At 28.8% G+C, this 24,978-nt stretch overlaps 1 protein-coding gene across 1 annotated transcript in view; it reads left to right on the top strand.

Annotated features, from left to right (window-relative positions):
* Positions 1 to 24,978, top strand: part of LOC107442998 (ras-related protein Rab-37) — a 158,855-nt gene that overhangs the window by 86,136 nt on the left and 47,741 nt on the right. Inside the window, exon 4 of the mRNA XM_043051742.3 lies at positions 9,772 to 9,838. Within this exon, the coding sequence (XP_042907676.1) occupies positions 9,772 to 9,838 (67 nt within the window). The remainder of the gene's footprint in view (positions 1 to 9,771; positions 9,839 to 24,978) is intronic.

The raw sequence follows: 24,978 nt of genomic DNA, 5'->3' as shown, positions 1-24,978 counted from the left end.
AAAATAAGATTTAATTAAATATAATAATATCAACGAGTAAATTAATATCAAATAAGATGTAACAAATATTTCGGACATTCACCAAAGCAAATAAGTGATTGTTGACATTCACCGGTGAAAGTAGACGTTCTTTTGATTTCGGTCATTCACGGTAACAATTATAATTGTAATTTTTCAAGTAAAATAAGATTTAATTAAATATAATAATATCAACGAGTAAATTAATATCAAATAAGATGTAACAAATATTTCGGACATTCACCAAAGCAAATAAGTGATTGTTGACATTCACCGGTGAAAGTAGACGTTCTTTTGATTTCGGTCATTCACGGTAACAGTTATAATTGTAATTTTTCAAGTAAAATAAGATTTAATTAAATATAATAATATCAACGAGTAAATTAATATCAAATAAGATATAACAAATATTTCGGACATTCACCAAAGCAAATAAGTGATTGTTGACATTCACCGGTGAAAGTAGACGTTCTTTTGATTTCGGTCATTCACGGTAACTATTATAATTGTAATTTTTCAAGTAAAATAAGATTTAATTAAATATAATAATATCAAAGAATAAATTAATATCAAATAAGATATTAATTTGATATTACAATATTTCGTACAAATATAATAATTTGATATTACAAATATTTCGTACATTCACCAAAGCAAATAAGTGATTGTTGACATTCACCGGTGAAAGTAGACGTTCTTTTGATTTCGGTCATTCACGGTAACAATTATAATTGTAATTTTTCAAGTAAAATAAGATTTAATTAAATATAATAATATCAACGAGTAAATTAATATCAAATAAGATGTAACAAATATTTCGGACATTCACCAAAGCAAATAAGTGATTGTTGACATTCACCGGTGAAAGTAGACGTTCTTTTGATTTCGGTCATTCACGGTAACAATTATAATTGTAATTTTTCAAGTAAAATAAGATTTAATTAAATATAATAATATCAACGAGTAAATTAATATCAAATAAGATATAACAAATATTTCGGACATTCACCAAAGCAAATAAGTGATTGTTGACATTCACCGGTGAAAGTAGACGTTCTTTTGATTTCGGTCATTCACGGTAACTATTATAATTGTAATTTTTCAAGTAAAATAAGATTTAATTAAATATAATAATATCAACGAGTAAATTAATATCAAATAAGATGTAACAAATATTTCGGACATTCACCAAAGCAAATAAGTGATTGTTGACATTCACCGGTGAAAGTAGACGTTCTTTTGATTTCGGTCATTCACGGTAACAATTATAATTGTAATTTTTCAAGTAAAATAAGATTTAATTAAATATAATAATATCAACGAGTAAATTAATATCAAATAAGATGTAACAAATATTTCGGACATTCACCAAAGCAAATAAGTGATTGTTGACATTCACCGGTGAAAGTAGACGTTCTTTTGATTTCGGTCATTCACGGTAACAATTATAATTGTAATTTTTCAAGTAAAATAAGATTTAATTAAATATAATAATATCAACGAGTAAATTAATATCAAATAAGATGTAACAAATATTTCGGACATTCACCAAAGCAAATAAGTGATTGTTGACATTCACCGGTGAAAGTAGACGTTCTTTTGATTTCGGTCATTCACGGTAACAGTTATAATTGTAATTTTTCAAGTAAAATAAGATTTAATTAAATATAATAATATCAACGAGTAAATTAATATCAAATAAGATATAACAAATATTTCGGACATTCACCAAAGCAAATAAGTGATTGTTGACATTCACCGGTGAAAGTAGACGTTCTTTTGATTTCGGTCATTCACGGTAACTATTATAATTGTAATTTTTCAAGTAAAATAAGATTTAATTAAATATAATAATATCAAAGAATAAATTAATATCAAATAAGATATTAATTTGATATTACAATATTTCGTACAAATATAATAATTTGATATTACAAATATTTCGTACATTCACCAAAGCAAATAAGTGATTGTTGACATTCACCGGTGAAAGTAGACGTTCTTTTGATTTCGGTCATTCACGGTAACAATTATAATTGTAATTTTTCAAGTAAAATAAGATTTAATTAAATATAATAATATCAACGAGTAAATTAATATCAAATAAGATGTAACAAATATTTCGGACATTCACCAAAGCAAATAAGTGATTGTTGACATTCACCGGTGAAAGTAGACGTTCTTTTGATTTCGGTCATTCACGGTAACAGTTATAATTGTAATTTTTCAAGTAAAATAAGATTTAATTAAATATAATAATATCAACGAGTAAATTAATATCAAATAAGATATAACAAATATTTCGGACATTCACCAAAGCAAATAAGTGATTGTTGACATTCACCGGTGAAAGTAGACGTTCTTTTGATTTCGGTCATTCACGGTAACAGTTATAATTGTAATTTTTCAAGTAAAATAAGATTTAATTAAATATAATAATATCAACGAGTAAATTAATATCAAATAAGATATAACAAATATTTCGGACATTCACCAAAGCAAATAAGTGATTGTTGACATTCACCGGTGAAAGTAGACGTTCTTTTGATTTCGGTCATTCACGGTAACTATTATAATTGTAATTTTTCAAGTAAAATAAGATTTAATTAAATATAATAATATCAACGAATAAATTAATATCAAATAAGATATAACAAATATTTCGGACATTCACCAAAGCAAATAAGTGATTGTTGACATTCACCGGTGAAAGTAGACGTTCTTTTGATTTCGGTCATTCACGGTAACAATTATAATTGTAATTTTTCAAGTAAAATAAGATTTAATTAAATATAATAATATCAACGAGTAAATTAATATCAAATAAGATGTAACAAATATTTCGGACATTCACCAAAGCAAATAAGTGATTGTTGACATTCACCGGTGAAAGTAGACGTTCTTTTGATTTCGGTCATTCACGGTAACAGTTATAATTGTAATTTTTCAAGTAAAATAAGATTTAATTAAATATAATAATATCAACGAGTAAATTAATATCAAATAAGATATAACAAATATTTCGGACATTCACCAAAGCAAATAAGTGATTGTTGACATTCACCGGTGAAAGTAGACGTTCTTTTGATTTCGGTCATTCACGGTAACTATTATAATTGTAATTTTTCAAGTAAAATAAGATTTAATTAAATATAATAATATCAAAGAATAAATTAATATCAAATAAGATATTAATTTGATATTACAATATTTCGTACAAATATAATAATTTGATATTACAACTATTTCGTACATTCACCAAAGCAAATAAGTGATTGTTGACATTCACCGGTGAAAGTAGACGTTCTTTTGATTTCGGTCATTCACGGTAACAATTATAATTGTAATTTTTCAAGTAAAATAAGATTTAATTAAATATAATAATATCAACGAGTAAATTAATATCAAATAAGATGTAACAAATATTTCGGACATTCACCAAAGCAAATAAGTGATTGTTGACATTCACCGGTGAAAGTAGACGTTCTTTTGATTTCGGTCATTCACGGTAACAGTTATAATTGTAATTTTTCAAGTAAAATAAGATTTAATTAAATATAATAATATCAACGAGTAAATTAATATCAAATAAGATATAACAAATATTTCGGACATTCACCAAAGCAAATAAGTGATTGTTGACATTCACCGGTGAAAGTAGACGTTCTTTTGATTTCGGTCATTCACGGTAACTATTATAATTGTAATTTTTCAAGTAAAATAAGATTTAATTAAATATAATAATATCAAAGAATAAATTAATATCAAATAAGATATTAATTTGATATTACAATATTTCGTACAAATATAATAATTTGATATTACAAATATTTCGTACATTCACCAAAGCAAATAAGTGATTGTTGACATTCACCGGTGAAAGTAGACGTTCTTTTGATTTCGGTCATTCACGGTAACAATTATAATTGTAATTTTTCAAGTAAAATAAGATTTAATTAAATATAATAATATCAACGAGTAAATTAATATCAAATAAGATGTAACAAATATTTCGGACATTCACCAAAGCAAATAAGTGATTGTTGACATTCACCGGTGAAAGTAGACGTTCTTTTGATTTCGGTCATTCACGGTAACAATTATAATTGTAATTTTTCAAGTAAAATAAGATTTAATTAAATATAATAATATCAACGAGTAAATTAATATCAAATAAGATATAACAAATATTTCGGACATTCACCAAAGCAAATAAGTGATTGTTGACATTCACCGGTGAAAGTAGACGTTCTTTTGATTTCGGTCATTCACGGTAACTATTATAATTGTAATTTTTCAAGTAAAATAAGATTTAATTAAATATAATAATATCAACGAGTAAATTAATATCAAATAAGATGTAACAAATATTTCGGACATTCACCAAAGCAAATAAGTGATTGTTGACATTCACCGGTGAAAGTAGACGTTCTTTTGATTTCGGTCATTCACGGTAACAATTATAATTGTAATTTTTCAAGTAAAATAAGATTTAATTAAATATAATAATATCAACGAGTAAATTAATATCAAATAAGATGTAACAAATATTTCGGACATTCACCAAAGCAAATAAGTGATTGTTGACATTCACCGGTGAAAGTAGACGTTCTTTTGATTTCGGTCATTCACGGTAACAATTATAATTGTAATTTTTCAAGTAAAATAAGATTTAATTAAATATAATAATATCAACGAGTAAATTAATATCAAATAAGATGTAACAAATATTTCGGACATTCACCAAAGCAAATAAGTGATTGTTGACATTCACCGGTGAAAGTAGACGTTCTTTTGATTTCGGTCATTCACGGTAACAGTTATAATTGTAATTTTTCAAGTAAAATAAGATTTAATTAAATATAATAATATCAACGAGTAAATTAATATCAAATAAGATATAACAAATATTTCGGACATTCACCAAAGCAAATAAGTGATTGTTGACATTCACCGGTGAAAGTAGACGTTCTTTTGATTTCGGTCATTCACGGTAACTATTATAATTGTAATTTTTCAAGTAAAATAAGATTTAATTAAATATAATAATATCAAAGAATAAATTAATATCAAATAAGATATTAATTTGATATTACAATATTTCGTACAAATATAATAATTTGATATTACAAATATTTCGTACATTCACCAAAGCAAATAAGTGATTGTTGACATTCACCGGTGAAAGTAGACGTTCTTTTGATTTCGGTCATTCACGGTAACAATTATAATTGTAATTTTTCAAGTAAAATAAGATTTAATTAAATATAATAATATCAACGAGTAAATTAATATCAAATAAGATGTAACAAATATTTCGGACATTCACCAAAGCAAATAAGTGATTGTTGACATTCACCGGTGAAAGTAGACGTTCTTTTGATTTCGGTCATTCACGGTAACAGTTATAATTGTAATTTTTCAAGTAAAATAAGATTTAATTAAATATAATAATATCAACGAGTAAATTAATATCAAATAAGATATAACAAATATTTCGGACATTCACCAAAGCAAATAAGTGATTGTTGACATTCACCGGTGAAAGTAGACGTTCTTTTGATTTCGGTCATTCACGGTAACTATTATAATTGTAATTTTTCAAGTAAAATAAGATTTAATTAAATATAATAATATCAAAGAATAAATTAATATCAAATAAGATATTAATTTGATATTACAATATTTCGTACAAATATAATAATTTGATATTACAAATATTTCGTACATTCACCAAAGCAAATAAGTGATTGTTGACATTCACCGGTGAAAGTAGACGTTCTTTTGATTTCGGTCATTCACGGTAACAATTATAATTGTAATTTTTCAAGTAAAATAAGATTTAATTAAATATAATAATATCAACGAGTAAATTAATATCAAATAAGATGTAACAAATATTTCGGACATTCACCAAAGCAAATAAGTGATTGTTGACATTCACCGGTGAAAGTAGACGTTCTTTTGATTTCGGTCATTCACGGTAACAGTTATAATTGTAATTTTTCAAGTAAAATAAGATTTAATTAAATATAATAATATCAACGAGTAAATTAATATCAAATAAGATATAACAAATATTTCGGACATTCACCAAAGCAAATAAGTGATTGTTGACATTCACCGGTGAAAGTAGACGTTCTTTTGATTTCGGTCATTCACGGTAACAGTTATAATTGTAATTTTTCAAGTAAAATAAGATTTAATTAAATATAATAATATCAACGAGTAAATTAATATCAAATAAGATATAACAAATATTTCGGACATTCACCAAAGCAAATAAGTGATTGTTGACATTCACCGGTGAAAGTAGACGTTCTTTTGATTTCGGTCATTCACGGTAACTATTATAATTGTAATTTTTCAAGTAAAATAAGATTTAATTAAATATAATAATATCAACGAATAAATTAATATCAAATAAGATATAACAAATATTTCGGACATTCACCAAAGCAAATAAGTGATTGTTGACATTCACCGGTGAAAGTAGACGTTCTTTTGATTTCGGTCATTCACGGTAACAATTATAATTGTAATTTTTCAAGTAAAATAAGATTTAATTAAATATAATAATATCAACGAGTAAATTAATATCAAATAAGATGTAACAAATATTTCGGACATTCACCAAAGCAAATAAGTGATTGTTGACATTCACCGGTGAAAGTAGACGTTCTTTTGATTTCGGTCATTCACGGTAACAGTTATAATTGTAATTTTTCAAGTAAAATAAGATTTAATTAAATATAATAATATCAACGAGTAAATTAATATCAAATAAGATATAACAAATATTTCGGACATTCACCAAAGCAAATAAGTGATTGTTGACATTCACCGGTGAAAGTAGACGTTCTTTTGATTTCGGTCATTCACGGTAACTATTATAATTGTAATTTTTCAAGTAAAATAAGATTTAATTAAATATAATAATATCAAAGAATAAATTAATATCAAATAAGATATTAATTTGATATTACAATATTTCGTACAAATATAATAATTTGATATTACAACTATTTCGTACATTCACCAAAGCAAATAAGTGATTGTTGACATTCACCGGTGAAAGTAGACGTTCTTTTGATTTCGGTCATTCACGGTAACAATTATAATTGTAATTTTTCAAGTAAAATAAGATTTAATTAAATATAATAATATCAACGAGTAAATTAATATCAAATAAGATGTAACAAATATTTCGGACATTCACCAAAGCAAATAAGTGATTGTTGACATTCACCGGTGAAAGTAGACGTTCTTTTGATTTCGGTCATTCACGGTAACAGTTATAATTGTAATTTTTCAAGTAAAATAAGATTTAATTAAATATAATAATATCAACGAGTAAATTAATATCAAATAAGATATAACAAATATTTCGGCCATTCACCAAAGCAAATAAGTGATTGTTGACATTCACCGGTGAAAGTAGACGTTCTTTTGATTTCGGTCATTCACGGTAACTATTATAATTGTAATTTTTCAAGTAAAATAAGATTTAATTAAATATAATAATATCAAAGAATAAATTAATATCAAATAAGATATTAATTTGATATTACAATATTTCGTACAAATATAATAATTTGATATTACAAATATTTCGTACATTCACCAAAGCAAATAAGTGATTGTTGACATTCACCGGTGAAAGTAGACGTTCTTTTGATTTCGGTCATTCACGGTAACAATTATAATTGTAATTTTTCAAGTAAAATAAGATTTAATTAAATATAATAATATCAAAGAATAAATTAATATCAAATCAGATATAACAAATATTTCGTACATTCACCAAAGCAAATAAGTGATTGTTGACATTCACCGGTGAAAAGTAGACGTTCTTTTGATTTCGGTCATTCACGGAAACAATTATAATTGTAATTTTTCAAATAAAGTAAGATTTAATTAAATATAATAATATCAACGAATAAATTAATATCAAATAAGATGTAACAAATATTTCGGACATTCACCAAAGCAAATAAGTGATTGTTGACATTCACCAGTGAAAGTAGACGTTCTTTTGATTTCGGTCATTCACGGAAACAATTATAATTGTAATTTTTCAAATAAAGTAAGATTTAATTAAATATAATAATATCAACGAATAAATTAATATCAAATAAGATGTAACAAATATTTCGTACATTCACCAAAGCAAATAAGTGATTGTTGACATTCACCGGTGAAAGTAGACGTTCTTTTGATTTCGGTCATTCACGGTAACAATTATAATTGTAATTTCTCAAATAAAATAAGATTTAATTAAATATAATAATATCAAAGAATAAATTAATATCAAATCGGATATAACAAATATTTCGGACATTCACGAAAGTGACTGTGTGATTGTAGTTATATATTCAACTTTTATCTACAAAATGCAAAATTTCTTTTTTACTCTATTTTGTATTTATTTATTTTTTGAATTAGAACACCTAACTACTTGTGTTATTTTTAAAATCTGTCTACTCTATCTACCTAAATTATAATCTACGTGAAGTCGTTTTAATATATCAAATGAAAATGTTCTGAAATTACAAAAGGCTTTTTGAACTTGGTGGAAAATAACCATTTGAAAGATTATATCTGGGTGAGGCTTTACTGCAATTTTATGCTTTATCTTCTTTAATCCATCTTAATGTCGATCATTATTTCCAATTCCATGTTCAAACCTCGCCCTAAATAATCGTTAAAAATAACCATTACCTGATAAAAAAGGAACTTAAGCGTCAGATAAAAATTTCGACAAATATTGGAATAAATTGAGTCTCGTTTTATCGATAAAGCAGAATCCTTTGTTTTTCGTATTAAGTTGAATATATAGATCTGCATTTATCAGCATAAAAAGCAGTAATAACTATTTATTTTCATTAAAATTGCCGAGATTGTATAATAATAACCATAAATAATGCAATTTAAGACAATATGTATAACCAAATCAAAATATTTTATCGTTTTTCATTGATGGACCAACATAATCTTGATGGTAGCCATCAACAATTCCATCATGAACCATTATGTTTTTGATGGTAACCAACAGAAATAACCATCACCCCAATGTAGGAATTCGAACTGATTTATGATGGTCCAACATAAAATAGCAACTTGTTTTGATGGTTTGTTCGTGTTAAACCATCAGAAGTTTCCATCATAGTTTCTTAAAAATGAAATGTTGGAACGATCATGAACCATCATCTCCCCAATGTATTAATTCGGACTAATTTTTGATGGAGGATCATAAAAAAAAAAAATTTAAAAAATTGTTCTGGTGGTATATTCCTGCTGAACCAACAATAATTCCCAGTAACCATCATGGAAATATATAGTTGAAACTGTCATGAACCATCACGGATTGTTGGTTCATGAGAATTAAGCATCTCTTGATGGTTAACCATCATAGTATTAAAGTAACATTTTCCATCACGGAATGATGGAAGTTTGTGGGCATATCATAAACCTTGAATGCATAATGGAAAATGTTGGATGATGTTGACCATCATGAACCGGGCTGAAACCAACTTAAACCATCAGAATGTTTTGACAGGACCATCAAGAATTTTGACTTGGGTAACTGCCAATGAACGCTTGCAACTCCCGTTGCAAAAGTAGTTAAATTTTTTTTATTTTGGAACTACGTGAATAAAGCACAAATAAAGGTCAAAATTTGTGCTTTATTCGCGAATTGTTTTATTCAAAACTTAGCGCAAAATATATTCATTCGGATGTTTTTCTCCTTAGATATGGGATACAGCTGGTCAAGAAAGATTTCGTAGTGTCACCCATGCATATTATAGAGACGCACATGGTGAGTTTTATTCTCTTACTTTCAATATTAAAATGTTTTATATTTTGTTATTTCCACCTTTAAAACTACACAAGTCTGAAAATTTTTAGTGAACAATTTTTTTTTTTTTGCAATGTAGCATCTGAATTTTATATTTTTTGATATGCTAATTTCAACTATGCTGTTCGTTTTTGTCAAGTTGGCAAGTTATAAACAAGTTGGCAGGCCGCTGGTCTCATGTTCGGAGAACGGGAACTCTAATCCTGCTGGCAGAGGACTCACCGTGTAGTAAATGGTGACTGGTGCACGTTAAATATGTCTGGTCACAAAGTCTTCCATGTTCCCGTAACAAATTATACCTCTAGGAGTACTGAATTGGCGATTGATCGTTCTCTGATTCAGGTCAAAATTACGACGTGTGGATGAATGAATGGATGTATGAATGGGTCCGCCCTATATTTAATTTTATTTAATAACGCCGTTGAACAGCCAACTCAATTTTTCGGGTTTTCCCTACTAATGTTCAACTCCTTGTACAAGTTTTGAACCCAAGACGAGAGATCTCAAGTATTGGGAGAAATTTGTAAGATTTATGTAAAATTCCATAGGTGTAGTTAGATACGTCAAAAGTGAAAACTAACATTAAATGATTCTGATTAAACTATTGGAACACATTTTCCAGATAACAGCTCTATATTTAAATGGTCAAGAAGTTGGTCAGTTTGTTCAGACTTCTATGCATGATTTTGTAACTTATACAGTCTAAATTAATTAGCATATTTTTTTTGATGTGGTGGTACTTATTCCTCTTGGCCCAGAACAAGGCTAGACCAAGTCCAGGAGACCGTTCACCGACAGAAAATCAAACACCATCTGCGGATCCTCCAAAATAAAATATTTCTCCAGTCCCATACAGGACAGCAAATGATCAGGTGAAGCCTGGTGAGCATTACATTTTAGGCATACAGGGAACGTCTTTTGACCCTGAACAAATGTTAGTCCGCGGGTATGACCCGTGATTAGTCTTGTGATAGCTGTCTGCAGTTTCCTATCAACTTTCAGCTCCAGGACAGCCCCAGGACTATTTTGTTGATACCATTCACGACTAGGTGGAATCCTCCAAGTCCTATTATTGTCGGCCTTTACTTTTGCATAGATTTCATTGTATGTTAGAAGGCCACTACTATCTGTTGGATCATTGGAGCCCTCCTTGGCCAGTTCATCGGCCAGATCATTAAAGTGAAGGTTCACGTGGGAGGGGATCCACTGAATATGTATATCATTGTGATAAGAGTAAGCCATCAAATTGTCGATGATATTTAGGCCAATTCTGTCACTGATGTTTTGCCAATTACGCAGGTATTGAACTGAGCTCTTACTATCCGTGAAAATCCAGATATTCTCTGTACTCTCAATGGAAATCATGTGTTCTAGAGCCGCGTTTATGGCGATTAGTTCTGATCTGAAAACTGAACAATGGTTTAGGGTTACGCCTTTTAATTTTTGTAACGTCATCTTGGTTTTTTATGACATCACAGTAGAACCCATGATCCATTAAGAATGCTTATTGCGTAAAAATTGGTTCAATGGATCTAGGGGTGTTCCGTTTTTAATCTTGTACTATCTCCTTCCATGTTAAAGTGGCCACAGCTGAAATTTAATCAAAACAACTTCGAATTAAATCGAGTATTCATTTTTCATAAGAACTGTATTCTGTGCTCTCAAGTTATTCAATATAAATCCAATGTTTGCTCACTTAAAATGGTCGAGTTAAAATAACTCGAGGGAAATTTCACTCATTTGTCTGGTAATAAAGGAGCCTTCTCATTTTAAGTTAAATTCACTGAAATCAGAGTCAACTGAAATAACTCAAGTTTGAGTGCAATTGAAGCTTTTAACTCAAGTTTGAGTGTATAATTGAAAATTTTAACTCGAATTTGAGTGATTTTCAATCACTTTTGAATGACCATCAGTATTACAAGAGTGGATCATTTAAACTCGAACTTGAGTGAATTTAAATCGTTTTTGATTCACGATCTGTATCACTTGATTGTATTGCCTTAACTCGAACTTGAGTCGTTTCTTATCATTTTTATACACTATTAACATCATTTGAGTTCATGATTTTAATTCAAATGTGCTTTAATTTTATAAAGGAAAAGCAATTCATGTTGAGAGATTTTAATTCAAAATAGAGCGAACTTTAAAATGAGAGTCACGTAACTGAGAAAATGGAAAGTCCAATTTTAATTTGCTTTTAAAAAAATTAGTTTCAAATTAGAAAAAATACTTTTAAAGAAATGTATATATATTTAATTTTCATTTGTTTTTATAACCTTTGTATTTTCTGTATGCTTTTAAAAGCGAGACATTTCTCTTTTTGTGAGAACTTAAAAGGATTATCCCCCGTAATCCCCCGTAATCAATATATTATTATACATATAAAAAAATTAAAGATGAGAAAAAGTGTTTTTTGTGGTTTTAATTCAGAGAGAAAATCGCAAATTAATATGTAATTGTGTGAGTAAAGAGTACTTTGGATGAAAAACCAAGAGCAGTTCAAGGCAACTGTTGAAATGGCTATATTCTTTAATGTTGACGATTATCTCTTTATTACTTTTTCATAAGAAAAAAAAACTAGAATCGTAGAATTTAAAAAAAGTTGTATTTTTAATTTTTTTTAATAATTAAAAGCCTAGTTATGACTGATTAACGAAACAAAAAGTGGCAATTCAATACGGAAGGGTCCCGTAGTAGACTGATCGTAAAGACACGGTTCCCAGTAGAACACCGAAGTCAAGCATCACTGGTTGCGGTCAGTAAGCAGGTGGGTGACCACTTTGATCAGCCTACGTAAGGACCGAGGGTGCTCGGTATCAGTCCTCGTTAAACTGTTCTACCGTAAAGTGCTCGATTTCGCGCATGTCATTGGGCTACCAAAGTAGGGGAGCCATACCCTCTGCTGAGGATCAAAATTGCGATGGCATATCTTCGGATCCTTTTCAGGGATGTTTCCCAAACCGTCGCCAATAGCTCATAGTGTAGCTTTAGTGCGACGTAAATAAAGTACCTACCTACCTGCCAATGCAGAAGTAAACGTGAAATTTCAGTAATTTTTGCTTTATGGGGGACGAAAATTCATAAAAGACATTCATTAAAAAAGTTTTTTTAATGGATTTTGCAATGATTGGGTTTAACTTAACACATTTTAATCTTAAATGAAGAAAAAAACGTTTAGAAACCAAAAACAAGCAAAACGAAATTTTAAAGATGTGTATGTAACATCTTATTTCGTTTTGCCTCTTTTTAATTTCTCACTTTTTATTTAAATTGTTTACATATAAGACAAATTTGGTTTTAGCTGCTTTTAGCCATTTCGACTTATTATTTTAAAGTTTTTATTTTAAGTGTTTGTTTAAATAAACTTTTTAGTACATAGAATTCATTTTAATCTTATTGTACATATTTAAATCTTCATATTATAAGCTCAAAAATTTAAGAAATAAGCTCCGATTCTATAATGTTTAGAATTTATTTTTTAAATTATCCATATTTGTACTTATAAATTAAAAAATCAAAATTTGATTACATTTTGATTTTTTTAAACTACATGAATGTAGTTTTCGCGTTGCACGTAGGATTCGGAAAGAAATATCTTTTCATTAAATGACGGTGCTTTGAAAAAAAAATCAAAAAAGGGTATAAAGTTACATTTTCTTGAATTTCTCAAAACTAGTCAACCCAATTAAAAAATGCATACGATGCCAACTTGCTCCGGACAACAAATATATATTTTAAAGTGGTAGATTATCAATTGCGATTCTTGGTTTAATGAATTCAATATAGTAGAATTTTATCCACCACTATTTCTAAATAATTCGTAGGCTTATATAATGCACCACTTTATATTACTTACGTAACGCTATGCCTTTTAAAAAGCAAGCAAAAATAGTTAAATACTTGTCAAATTTACTTTGTAGTTAATTACCGCTTTTTTTCATTATTTTGGCGTGTCCAGAGCAGTTGGCATCTCTGTTATTGATGCTTATAGTTTTTTGAGCAAATAAATAAATAAATAAAAAACGAGGGAGAGAGAAGGGTGATTAGTGGCAATCAATATTTAAAGGGGGGCAATCTGCATCTAGAGGGGGCGATGGGCCAAAAAAGTTTGGGAACCACTGCTTTAGTTTCTACTTTTTAAATTTATTTCGACCAATTGCTTTTTAATTTAGTTTATTCTATTTTTAATCTATTTTAAATTTAATTTAATCTATTATTTTTCTTAAGTTAAATCTATTTTTATTCTATTTTTGATCTAGTTTATCTTTACTAGAAAACAATGAAAAGAAGTTTAGTCAAAACTTTATTATACAAATATTTTAAAACCGAATCTCATTTTTTAAAATTTTTTAACTTGTCTTTTTTTCAAGCTTTTTGACAAATATATTTTATAATCATTTATCCAATTAAATTCCAGACCATTTAATTGAGATATTACTTATGAAAAATTTAAATTTTCATTTAATGGTTTCCTTTTATTATAACAAATGTTTTAAAAATTTGAACGAAATAGAAGTACATATTAATATGACATTTCTATTTAAATAGACTGAAGTATTTTCCAATAGCTAGTTTAATAGTAAAAAAAATAATGCTTTATTTAATAGAAGGGAAAAAATTTAATTATCTTATTTTATCTCAAATTCAATTATTTTATTGTCATGTTCCGTTGTCATGATTATCAAGGCCTCTTAATCGAGTTCATATTCTTTTTAAGGATGAGTTAACTAAATTATCAATACGATTATTTTTTTACTGAATTGTTTTTATTTTCGTACTGAAAATATTCCTTCTTTGTTGTTTAAAAATACTGATGTTTATTTCAAAGTGTTTGACTAATTAATTTGTAAATATAACCGTGTTACTGAAATATTTTAGCATTCAATATTTATAATCGAAAATATGCTATATTATTTCTTTTCTTTAATGAGTATCGTTAATTATATTTATCTTTCAAAAAAAATATATCTTGATATAAGTTAGCTTATCGTGATTACAATTAGTGCAACTTTTGTAAAAGAATAATATTTAAAATTATGTTTGTTTGATTTTGAATGTTTTAAAACTATTTTTATATGCATCTAGATATGTTATTTACATGTGATAATTTTTTAAACAAAGAAATTCAAATTCATAAAGAGATTTAAATTTACTTTTTTTGTCTTTTAAATATCTATAAACAAACATTTTTAAATATTTATAAACAAGCATATTTATTAATGTGCTTTTAATAGGGACTTTTTTCTTTTTATTTGTCATTAAATAATGAAATATATTTCAAAAACGTTACTGAAATGTCAAATTATAGTACATAAATAGAAACATAGAAATTTTATATTAAAATTCCTCCGTAACAAAATTAAATTTAATTTGACACATTAAATAAATTTTATTTCTAAAAAAATTTCCGAAAATAAAAATTTATAAAATGTATGCAATTTTTTATCGAATCAATTTTATTAAAATGAATAACATTTAATGAGTGAATTATTTTTGTATAAATATGTAGGCTTTATCAAAAATTTTATACACGTATAATTTCTATGATTGCACTTATTAAATTTGTTCTCTTTCATCTTGTAAGAGAATAACTTCTGATTTTAAGTTAAAACAAGAAATGATTCATACAAGTACCAATTTCAGATTTCAAAGGTATCGAGAGAAATGCATTTCTTTGTAACCAAGCTCGGACGAATTCGCCAAAGAATTTAATTTTCTCAAAAAAGAAAAAGAATTTAAATTTTTAACATCACACCAACCAGTTAAGATGAAGTGAAGTGTATAACCGTCGTTGAACAGTCGACCCAATTTCGGGTTTACGACTACTAACGCTCAACGCCGTAGCCTTGTAATTTTGAACCCAATTCAGAAGACAAGAAAAATCATGGATCAGTGCCCCCAGAGGTATGATTTGTTATGAGAACATGGAGGACTATGTGATTTGACAGATTTAATGCGCATCAGTCACCATTTACTACACGGAGAGTCTTCGGCCGGTGGGGATCGAACTCAAGACCTCTTGGACATGGAAGTGAAGTGTAGTCAAAAAACAAGTAGTAGTGTAGTTAAAAAACAAAAAGCCCTTAGAGCTGGCACCGTTAGCAATAAAATGCTAAAAAAAAAACTTTTCGCCTTGCTATATTAACGTTTTCAAAAATTCTCAATAGATATATTGATCAAAATTATTTTCCTATCCTCAGTGGTAGCAGGATCATGGGTTAGAATCCCCTTGCCATCAGGCTAACCGCTGGAGGACTTCGTGGTTTTTTTTTTCCTCTATATGTGACGCAGATGCGGTTTAGTTCTATCAAAAAGTCCTCCACGAAAACAATTTTTCTCCCGATACTCGATCCAGGAGTTCCCTTGTCTTCTGTATTGGGTTCAAAATTACAAGGCTACGGAGTTGAACATTAGTAGCCGTAAACTCTAATTGGGTCGGTAGTTCAACGACGGTTATAAAATAAAATTATTTTTCTTAAATCTTGCATTCTACAATCACTGCAGTAAAATCAATAAAATTGTACAATCACTGCAGCTTGCAGTGATTGTAATACCGAAACCACGTAAGAACCAGTCGGGTCCAACTATCTTCTCTCGAATGAACAATATGGGTTTGGAGAAGAAATCTCAACGGCGAAACGAGTAAGTCATGAAGTAAGATGGAAAAAAATACTTCAAAATATTAAAATGCAAACAAAAGATTAGAAGAGAACTTCTCCGTTTGCGTAATCCTAATTTATCATCTAATTATTTATTTTCATTTGTGTATTTTAAAAAAATTTTTAGTAATTGCAACTTCATAGCTTGTACTCACTTTACAATGTCTGTACTCACTTTTTCTATACTTTCAATTTTAAATTAGTAATGAAATAAAAAGATAATTTGCCAGGAATAATTTCTTCCACTGTATGCCATCCTCTTAATGACTCTATCTATTCGCTAAATAATTTCTTTAAACTCCCAATGCATGTCATTTCGCAATATTTCGGACACCAAATATTTAAAATTAAGTTTACTTTTCACCACAAAATTTAACAAAGTGTAAATCAAATTTCGCACACTTTCGCCTATCAAATCGCTGCTCCACTAAGCAAACCAGATAAAGCTCAAGGCCTTGAAATAATTAATGTAATGTAAACAAAGTGATCAAATTGAAACCTCGTTGCTATGGGTACATATCGAAGCAAGTCACTAAATTCTGAGTTCCATATAACTATCTAATTCGATACATTCTAACTTTAAACCTTTGCAACATTTCAAAAACCCATCTTAAATCGTCGACGCTGTACCATTTTCATAAATAATGTAGTATATATATATATATATATATATATATATATATATATATATATATATATATATATATATATATATATATATATATATATATATATATATATATATATATATATATATATATATATATATATATATCCCTGTTATCATTGTTGTATTCAGATTTAAGAAAATGCAGTCAAAAGCCATAATAAGTTATCAAAAGGTTTATTAAAAGTTATGCTGGTGGTTATGACATTTCACATCTCCACTCCACAAGGGAGGGGGTGTGGCAAGACTCCGGATGGTTCCGACAGATGTTTATTGGAAAACGTTATTCAGCAAGAGACATGCGAAAACAATCTCTCCCGCATTAAATACTTACAGATTTTGATGTAATTAGGTTCCAGTCGTACATACCTTTGTAACTCTACGCATTATGGAAAATCATTTAATGCTTCCTAATATGGAAGTGAAAGAGGGGCAAGATTCTAAAAATAACTCCTCCTTCGAAATATAAATCTAATTATTATTCAGCGGTATGTTTTCAGCCCAGAATTCCTAAAATAGAATATCTCTACGCTTACTCTTTAACAAAGACATTTTATGAAGCGAAAGAGTTTTAATTCTTTTATTAATACAAAAGCATTTATAATATATATATATATATATATATATATATATATGTTTATCGAATCCAAGTCCCTTTCTGATTGTCTTTGCATAACACAGGTAGTCTGAAATTTGTAATGTCATCTACGATGTAAATTACTCTTGATCATATTAAAACTTCATTTGTCACAAAAAAATATGAAGACATCAAGAAAAGTAGACATTTGTTGAAAAAAACTCGCAAAAGATTCATTCTCAATCTCGAAACTCGCCAGATGTGACTTAGAAAAATTAAAGTGATTTTAAACTGTAAACATAACGTTGACAACAAAATCAAAGAAAATAAAAGTAGAAAGCAAACAGGTGATGTAAAAATTAATTAAAAAGTAATTAAAAGTAATTAAAATTTTATTTTACAGGTTTCAAAAAATGTCATTGAATTTGAATGAATGAATAAAAAGTGTTTTATTAACGATAGAAAATTTGAAACATGGGTCTCGGTATTAAGAAAAGTTTTTTACTTACAAAAACCTTTCGTTTAGACTTAAAAACGTTAAATAAAACTAGTTGGCAAGCTAAAGTCCATATATATTTCCCATTAAACGTGTCAAATAAATGTAGACTTATATTAACTATTTAACGTAAATTCTTATTTACTTGTTTATGTTGTCTTTTAGCTCCTCGAATTGCACCATCAAGCTAAATTACTTTTTAAAGTTTATTTTTTTACTTCCGAATGTATTGTTTACTGTTTTAGATCTGTGTATTCTTTTAAATCAAAGAAATTTATGAGCGTTTAAGTTCATTACGTTCTGGCTAAAAAACTCTTACAAATGAAATACATTGAAGTAATGGGTTGCTCCCCCTTCTCGCTAACGCTCGCCAACCCCCGAAAATTGCTACGCAATCTTATATGGTTTGCTTCGCAAACAAAGCTCGCTTTGCTCGCTACTAACTTAGGTACATTGCAAACGCACAAAATTCTAAGAATTCAAAACAATCATTCAAATCCATATAACAACTTTTTTTTAAAAAAAAAAATTACATCTTTTTAGTAAATACTAAGTCATTAAAATAAATTTGAATTCAAATAAATGACATGTAATTCGTTAAACGTATTAGAAATGTGCTATAGTATAAAATCTTAAGACAAAATTTCTAAAACTGATATCTCTGTAAAAAGGTTAAAATTTTGGTTATAATTAAGTCTATTAAATTGAAATAAGTGAATTGCAATGGAAAAACCTGAATAAACAAAACATTGAATTTCGGAAGAAATCTCATTTGGTGAGAATGCTCTCTCTTGTCAAAAAATACAAAATAAACTGACCTCAAATAAAACTCCAAGGACTTCGAATCAAATAATTAAGGAAACTAATATCACGTTTAATATAAAAGGAAGATTTATTAACTAAACAATAAAATTACAGCATCGCAGTTCCAAAAAACAAATCTCACACTCACTCAAAAAAACAATTTACCTTCTAATTAGTCACCATAGCAACCACAAAACTCTTCTCGTTACCATCTATAAACTGATATATAATAAATTATTTAACAAAAAATACGATGCGCATAAGCACATAATATTTTACACTCTGATTATTTCAGTTTCTGTTTTTAAAAGCGCTATATGTTGAGCCACCTCAACTAGATTTGGCATGTGACATTTTTAGCGGCAATCATTGGTCGATTTTCTAGCGTTGCCATTCGGGGCGTTGTAATGAGGCTTTTTTTGTCGCCGTGTAGGAGAAATATATATATATATATATATATATATATATATATATATATATATATATATATATATATATATATATATATATAGCGTAATTAATAATTGAAAATAAGCGCTCGGTTTGATTTTAACAAAGTTGATTATCTGATATATTAAGCGGTGGTGGCTGAGGGGACACAGCGTTCACCAACCAACTAGGTGAACCGAGTTCGAATCCCGCAGGACAAAAGAACTCCTGGATCAAGCTTTGGGAGAAATTCGCTTTCGTGGAGGACTTTTTGGTGGAAATAACCAGCAATTGCGTTACATGGAGAGCAAAACCACGAAAACCACCCACAGTTAACCACTCGGCAAGGGGACTCTAACCCATGATCCGTCTACCACCGAGGATATTTTACGTCAGCACTGTGATCGGTGCGAAACGGGTGCGGAATTCGTATCGACCAGCCATCGCTAGGATTCGAACCTGCTTCATCTCATTGGAAGTAAACGCTCTAATCCCCTGAGCCTCCACGACTCATATATTTAGATACCAAGTACTACATCCAGAACCAACACTATTTAGTTACAATTACAAAATGTCTGTTTTTATATCTGTTTCGCAATTATAAATCATCGCCATATTTTATTCTCAGCTATTTTAACCGAATATTATCAATATTCGGTTATAATATCTCTCCAAACACTTAATGAAAACTTTACATTTAAACATTGTAGTTATTTTTAGTATAAAATAAATCTCCTTTCATGTAAAAAAAAAAGTAAAGTGAAAAAAATAAATTAGGGCTTATGGGCGTATTTAATTACTACTTTTAGTTAAAAGAATATTTTTTTTTCTCATCGTTCTTTTTTCCGCTTTCCGACAACAACAAAAAATGTGAGTGGTTTTGTAACACTAAATTCTATGAAAAAGTAACGTTTTCTTTTTCAACTTGTTATTGAGAAACTGGGAAAGATTATATTACGTAATTGGAATAGTTGGGCGACTTTTTTCTTGATGTAATAAATATACTCGGTAGTCGCTTCGAAATTAAGTTTTATTATTTTTTTATTAGAAGGAATTTTTTAAGTATGCATCTTTTAAGCAAAATTTCTTCTAATAAATTTTTTTTTTTTTTAAGTATGCATCTTTGAGCCGCAATGGCTCAGGGAATAGAGCGTTCGCCTTCCGGTGAGGTTCGATCCCGACGATGGCTGGTTGATATGAATTCCGCATCCGGCTTGCACCGACCACAGTGCTGATGAGAAATACTCTCCGTGGTAGACGAATCATGGGTTAGAGTCCCCTTGCCATCAGGCTAACCGTGAAATGTTCTCGTGGTCTTCCTCGTCATGTAACGCAAATGTGGGTTACTTCCATCGAAAAAGTCCTCCAAATTTCTCCCAATACTTGATCTAGTAGTTCCCTTGTCTTCTGGATTGGGTTCAAAATGACAAGGCTACGGAGTTGAACATTAGTAGTCGTAAACCCCAAAATTGGGTCGGCTTTTAACGACGGTTATAAAATTAAAATAATAAAAAGTATGCATCTTTTTACTGTTTTACGATGTTTTGCTCTAATTTTATAGTTGTGTGTTGACTTAATACAATATTGAATGTAGATTCTTAGTAGCGAAATCTACTGAATTTTTTTTTTAATTTTCCCCTGATCTCCAAATTTCATCAAAACTTCTCCTAATTTTATACATTTTAGAAAGTTTCCTGAAATTGAGAAAGTTTTTGTAAAACAATTGAGTGTATAGCTTGTGTAAGCCCTATTGTTTTATGAACGAATTAAAATTATGATTTAATACACTTTTTTAATTAAATCAAATTCGTTGCTCTGCCTAATTTTTTGTAAATTACTACATTCGTAGTCAACAAGTTGTATGTTAGTCTACACCAGGGGTCGCCAAACTTTTTTGATTATCGACCCCTATATAATTTTTCGAAATCTCCATCGACCCCCGCAAAAGTAATTTTCTGTTAATTAAAATAAAACTCTATTAGATACTATGTTTGTACATTTATTTTATGATTTTAAACATTTATTTAAGTAATAGTACATTATGTAACAATAGTTTTATGAAAAGTATATTAATATTGAAATTTAAATACCTTATTATTAAATAATAAGTAATTATGCATAAGTAGATAGTATAATAAGTAAAGTAAATAAAGATTTACTGCTTCAATAAGATGGGTGGGCCTGGTGTTTTTTTGCAAGGTTCGCTTATATTGGGTTCAAAATTGGTCAATTTTAATTTTCTTCAAAATTGGTCAAATTTGCAATTTTCGTAAAAAAATACAAAGTGTGCTATAGTTTTGTCGCGGGCTGTACTAATCCATATCATTCATGCTTACCTTCTTTTTTGTGCATCGATAATTAAAATTGATATCTAAACCAAACGAATGGTTTTATCGATACAATAACTAATTATCCAAAACTATAAAAGTTTTAATAATGACACTGCAAATATTCAACACAGTTTGCAGAAACTGCGTATGATATTTGCATTTGTAACGTCAATGCTCGTCACGCGTGACATTTGGACAAGCGCATATAAGCATATGACTAATAAACTGCGCTGAGTTCGTGCCACTGCGCGGTGGTACGTACATACTTGTTTCACCCCAATAAATATACGTTTATTAATTTATGTTTTATAAAGAAACTGATATTGAGTCAATTATTAAAAAAATTCACAAATTTTATATACTTAATTAGGTATGTGTGATTTGCGTATTGAGAACTGTTTCTTTTTTCAACCCCAAATATTTTCAACCCACAATTGACCCTTCCGATTCGGATCGACCCCCATTCGCCCCCCTGTCTCAGATCGACCCCTGCTTTCGTTAAATAGACCCTTGGGAGTCTATATAGACCACTTTGGCGACCTCTGGTCTAATGTATCCACTTGTCGAATTTCTATTATATATCGTCCAATTTAACCCATTGATACGCAAACGTAAATAAGTGCAAACCGGTTTCAGTCGCGTAATAACAATAAAGCTGTATAGTATCACGTGATAATTAAGATTTTATAAAGAATCTTATAGTGCGTCTAATAATTTACCCAGGAACTGTATAATTATATCCTAATCTTTGAATATTTAAAGATTAAATAAGTATTTTGGTGATTTTATTAAAGTTAAATATTGCTGGGGTCGAAATAAATATGTTCAGTTAATTGCAAAGATGTATATAATATACCGTCTACTAAAATAACACTGAAATTTAAAAAAAAAAGTGAGAGATGTGCATGAAACATAAAACCTTTTGATCTGAAAATAATATTTTTCATATTCCTAGTCAATATCGTCTCCATTTCTCGGGCGGAAAATTTTTTGGAACTTGAAAGCAATAACCCAGGGAAGCAATTCTAGATTTCAATTCTTCGAAAATCATCTTGTTGCTTCCGGGGAGAATTGGTATATTCTAAGATATTTCTGCTCCTGGAAAATCGGAGGATTTAACTGGGAAGAACATTTTTGCAGAAATTTATCCGCTTTTAAAATGAAAGATTTCTACAAGAGCTTTTTGGTAAACAAAACTTAAGGAATGCCAGATGGTCAGCATCTTATAAGGAGAAGATGTGGCATTATCTGTCAAATATTGTTTACCAGTTGGGTAAAATATATATACTGGCTGCTCCGTAAATTGCGTTCTTATTTAAAATATAAAGACAAAACTCGAGAACTTGATTAGGCGGGAATGGTGAAAAAACAAAAAGCACAAAGAAATCTGACAATGCAGGATGTAACAATTCATTGCGGAAGGAAGTAGAGAGGACTTGGAAGACGATTGTAAGATACACCTTCAAGTTTCAACGCTTAATTAAGTTTTTTTAATGTTTATTACATGCACCATCCTACACTATGTTTTGTCAGATATCGATTTTATTTTTTCCGAGCTTAATTTGCGATGTTTTCATTTTTGATAATCATATGATTTAACGAGTAACAGTGGCTGGAATAGCCTGGTTGGAAAGGCGATGGACACTGTTTTTTTACTGTATTTTTTTTGTATCAAACTACTCACTGCACTACTTTTTAAAAAAAGTAGCAAACTGCACTACAAACAACTGTAGTAGCTACTACTCAGTACACTACTTTTTTTAAAAAAAATAGCACACGACACTGCAAACTATCTCGTAGTAGCTACTATTCACTGCACTACTTTTTGAAAAAAGTAGCCATGACACTACAAACTACTGTAGTAGCTACTACTCACTGCATTACTTTTTAAAAAATCTAGCACACTACACTACAAATTACTGTAGTAGCTACTACACTACTTTTTTAAAAAAGTAGCACACGACACTACAATAAAGTGACCACATTTTCACTGAGACAAAGCGGGACAAATGGGATGAAATGAGAATTACAATTTAGTTATATATATTTTATTGTATACATTCATATACTTGTACAAAAATGTATTTATTATTAATTATCGGTGACTATAAAAATATTTGTAAAAAATAATAATTTGAACATTATGATTTTTAATCAAATTAAATTTTTTATTTAAAAAAAATTATGATTTTCTTTCACGGTCATATTTTTGATCCGAGTGAATACTTTGCAATAGATTCGGATCATTTATTAAAATGTCGTGAAATATTTCACATGAATTGGTCAAATTATATTTTACACTTAAAATAGATTTTAAAGTTTTAATGTTCAACTGCGTTTTTTCAGTTGTCCATATTTTATTGATACTAGAAAAAACACGTTCTGTTGCTGCATTTGTTCCCGGAAGGGAGAGCGCGAATTCTACAATTTTCAAAATATTTTGATAAGGAATATTATTCTGTTTAAAATGAAGGAATAACTCCGTCCATTTTTTGTCTGTTTCCACATTTGCAGACAACCAACATTTAATTTTTTCATCTGTAACATATCTTTTTAAAAAATGACACCTCATCAAAAAGATCATTTTCGCAAATATTATTTTTCGGAAAATGGTTACTAATATATTCAAAAGATTTTTCTACATATTCCCATAAAATCTCCTTTTTTAATGTCACCCAATGAAAATTTTTAACATCTTCGAATTGAACTGTCCATTCTTCAAGATATTCCAAGCAGTTATTATAGAAATTTTTGACATGGTTTAAAAAATCAGGTCGTTTAATGGCACCTTGTTCTTCCAACCTAGTGATGTCTTTCCGAATAATTAAAGGAATGTAATCGTTATCAATTCTTTCTCGTAATTTTGTTTTTAAAATATTGATTTCATTTGACACTTCCGTAATTGAAATTTTGTCCCCTTCAATAATTTTCACAGCATTGTGAAATAATGTAGCTTGGTTGTGAATGAACTGAAGCCAAATTTGTGATGTGCCATTTTCAAAAAAGAGCTGCAATATTCTTGGACATTTATCTTGTGATAAAAAGTATGATTTTAATGGTTCGTATATTTTTAAAACATTTTCTACAGCTGGTAAAAGAGCTAGCCATCGTGTTTTGTTGTAACCAAGAATTCTTTTAT

Source organism: Parasteatoda tepidariorum, chromosome 5 (genome assembly GCF_982258835.1).
Source record: "Parasteatoda tepidariorum strain Cologne lab strain chromosome 5, Ptep-v5.0, whole genome shotgun sequence".
Lineage (NCBI taxonomy): Eukaryota > Metazoa > Arthropoda > Arachnida > Araneae > Theridiidae > Parasteatoda > Parasteatoda tepidariorum.
This window is presented reverse-complemented; position numbering and strand designations above follow the sequence as displayed.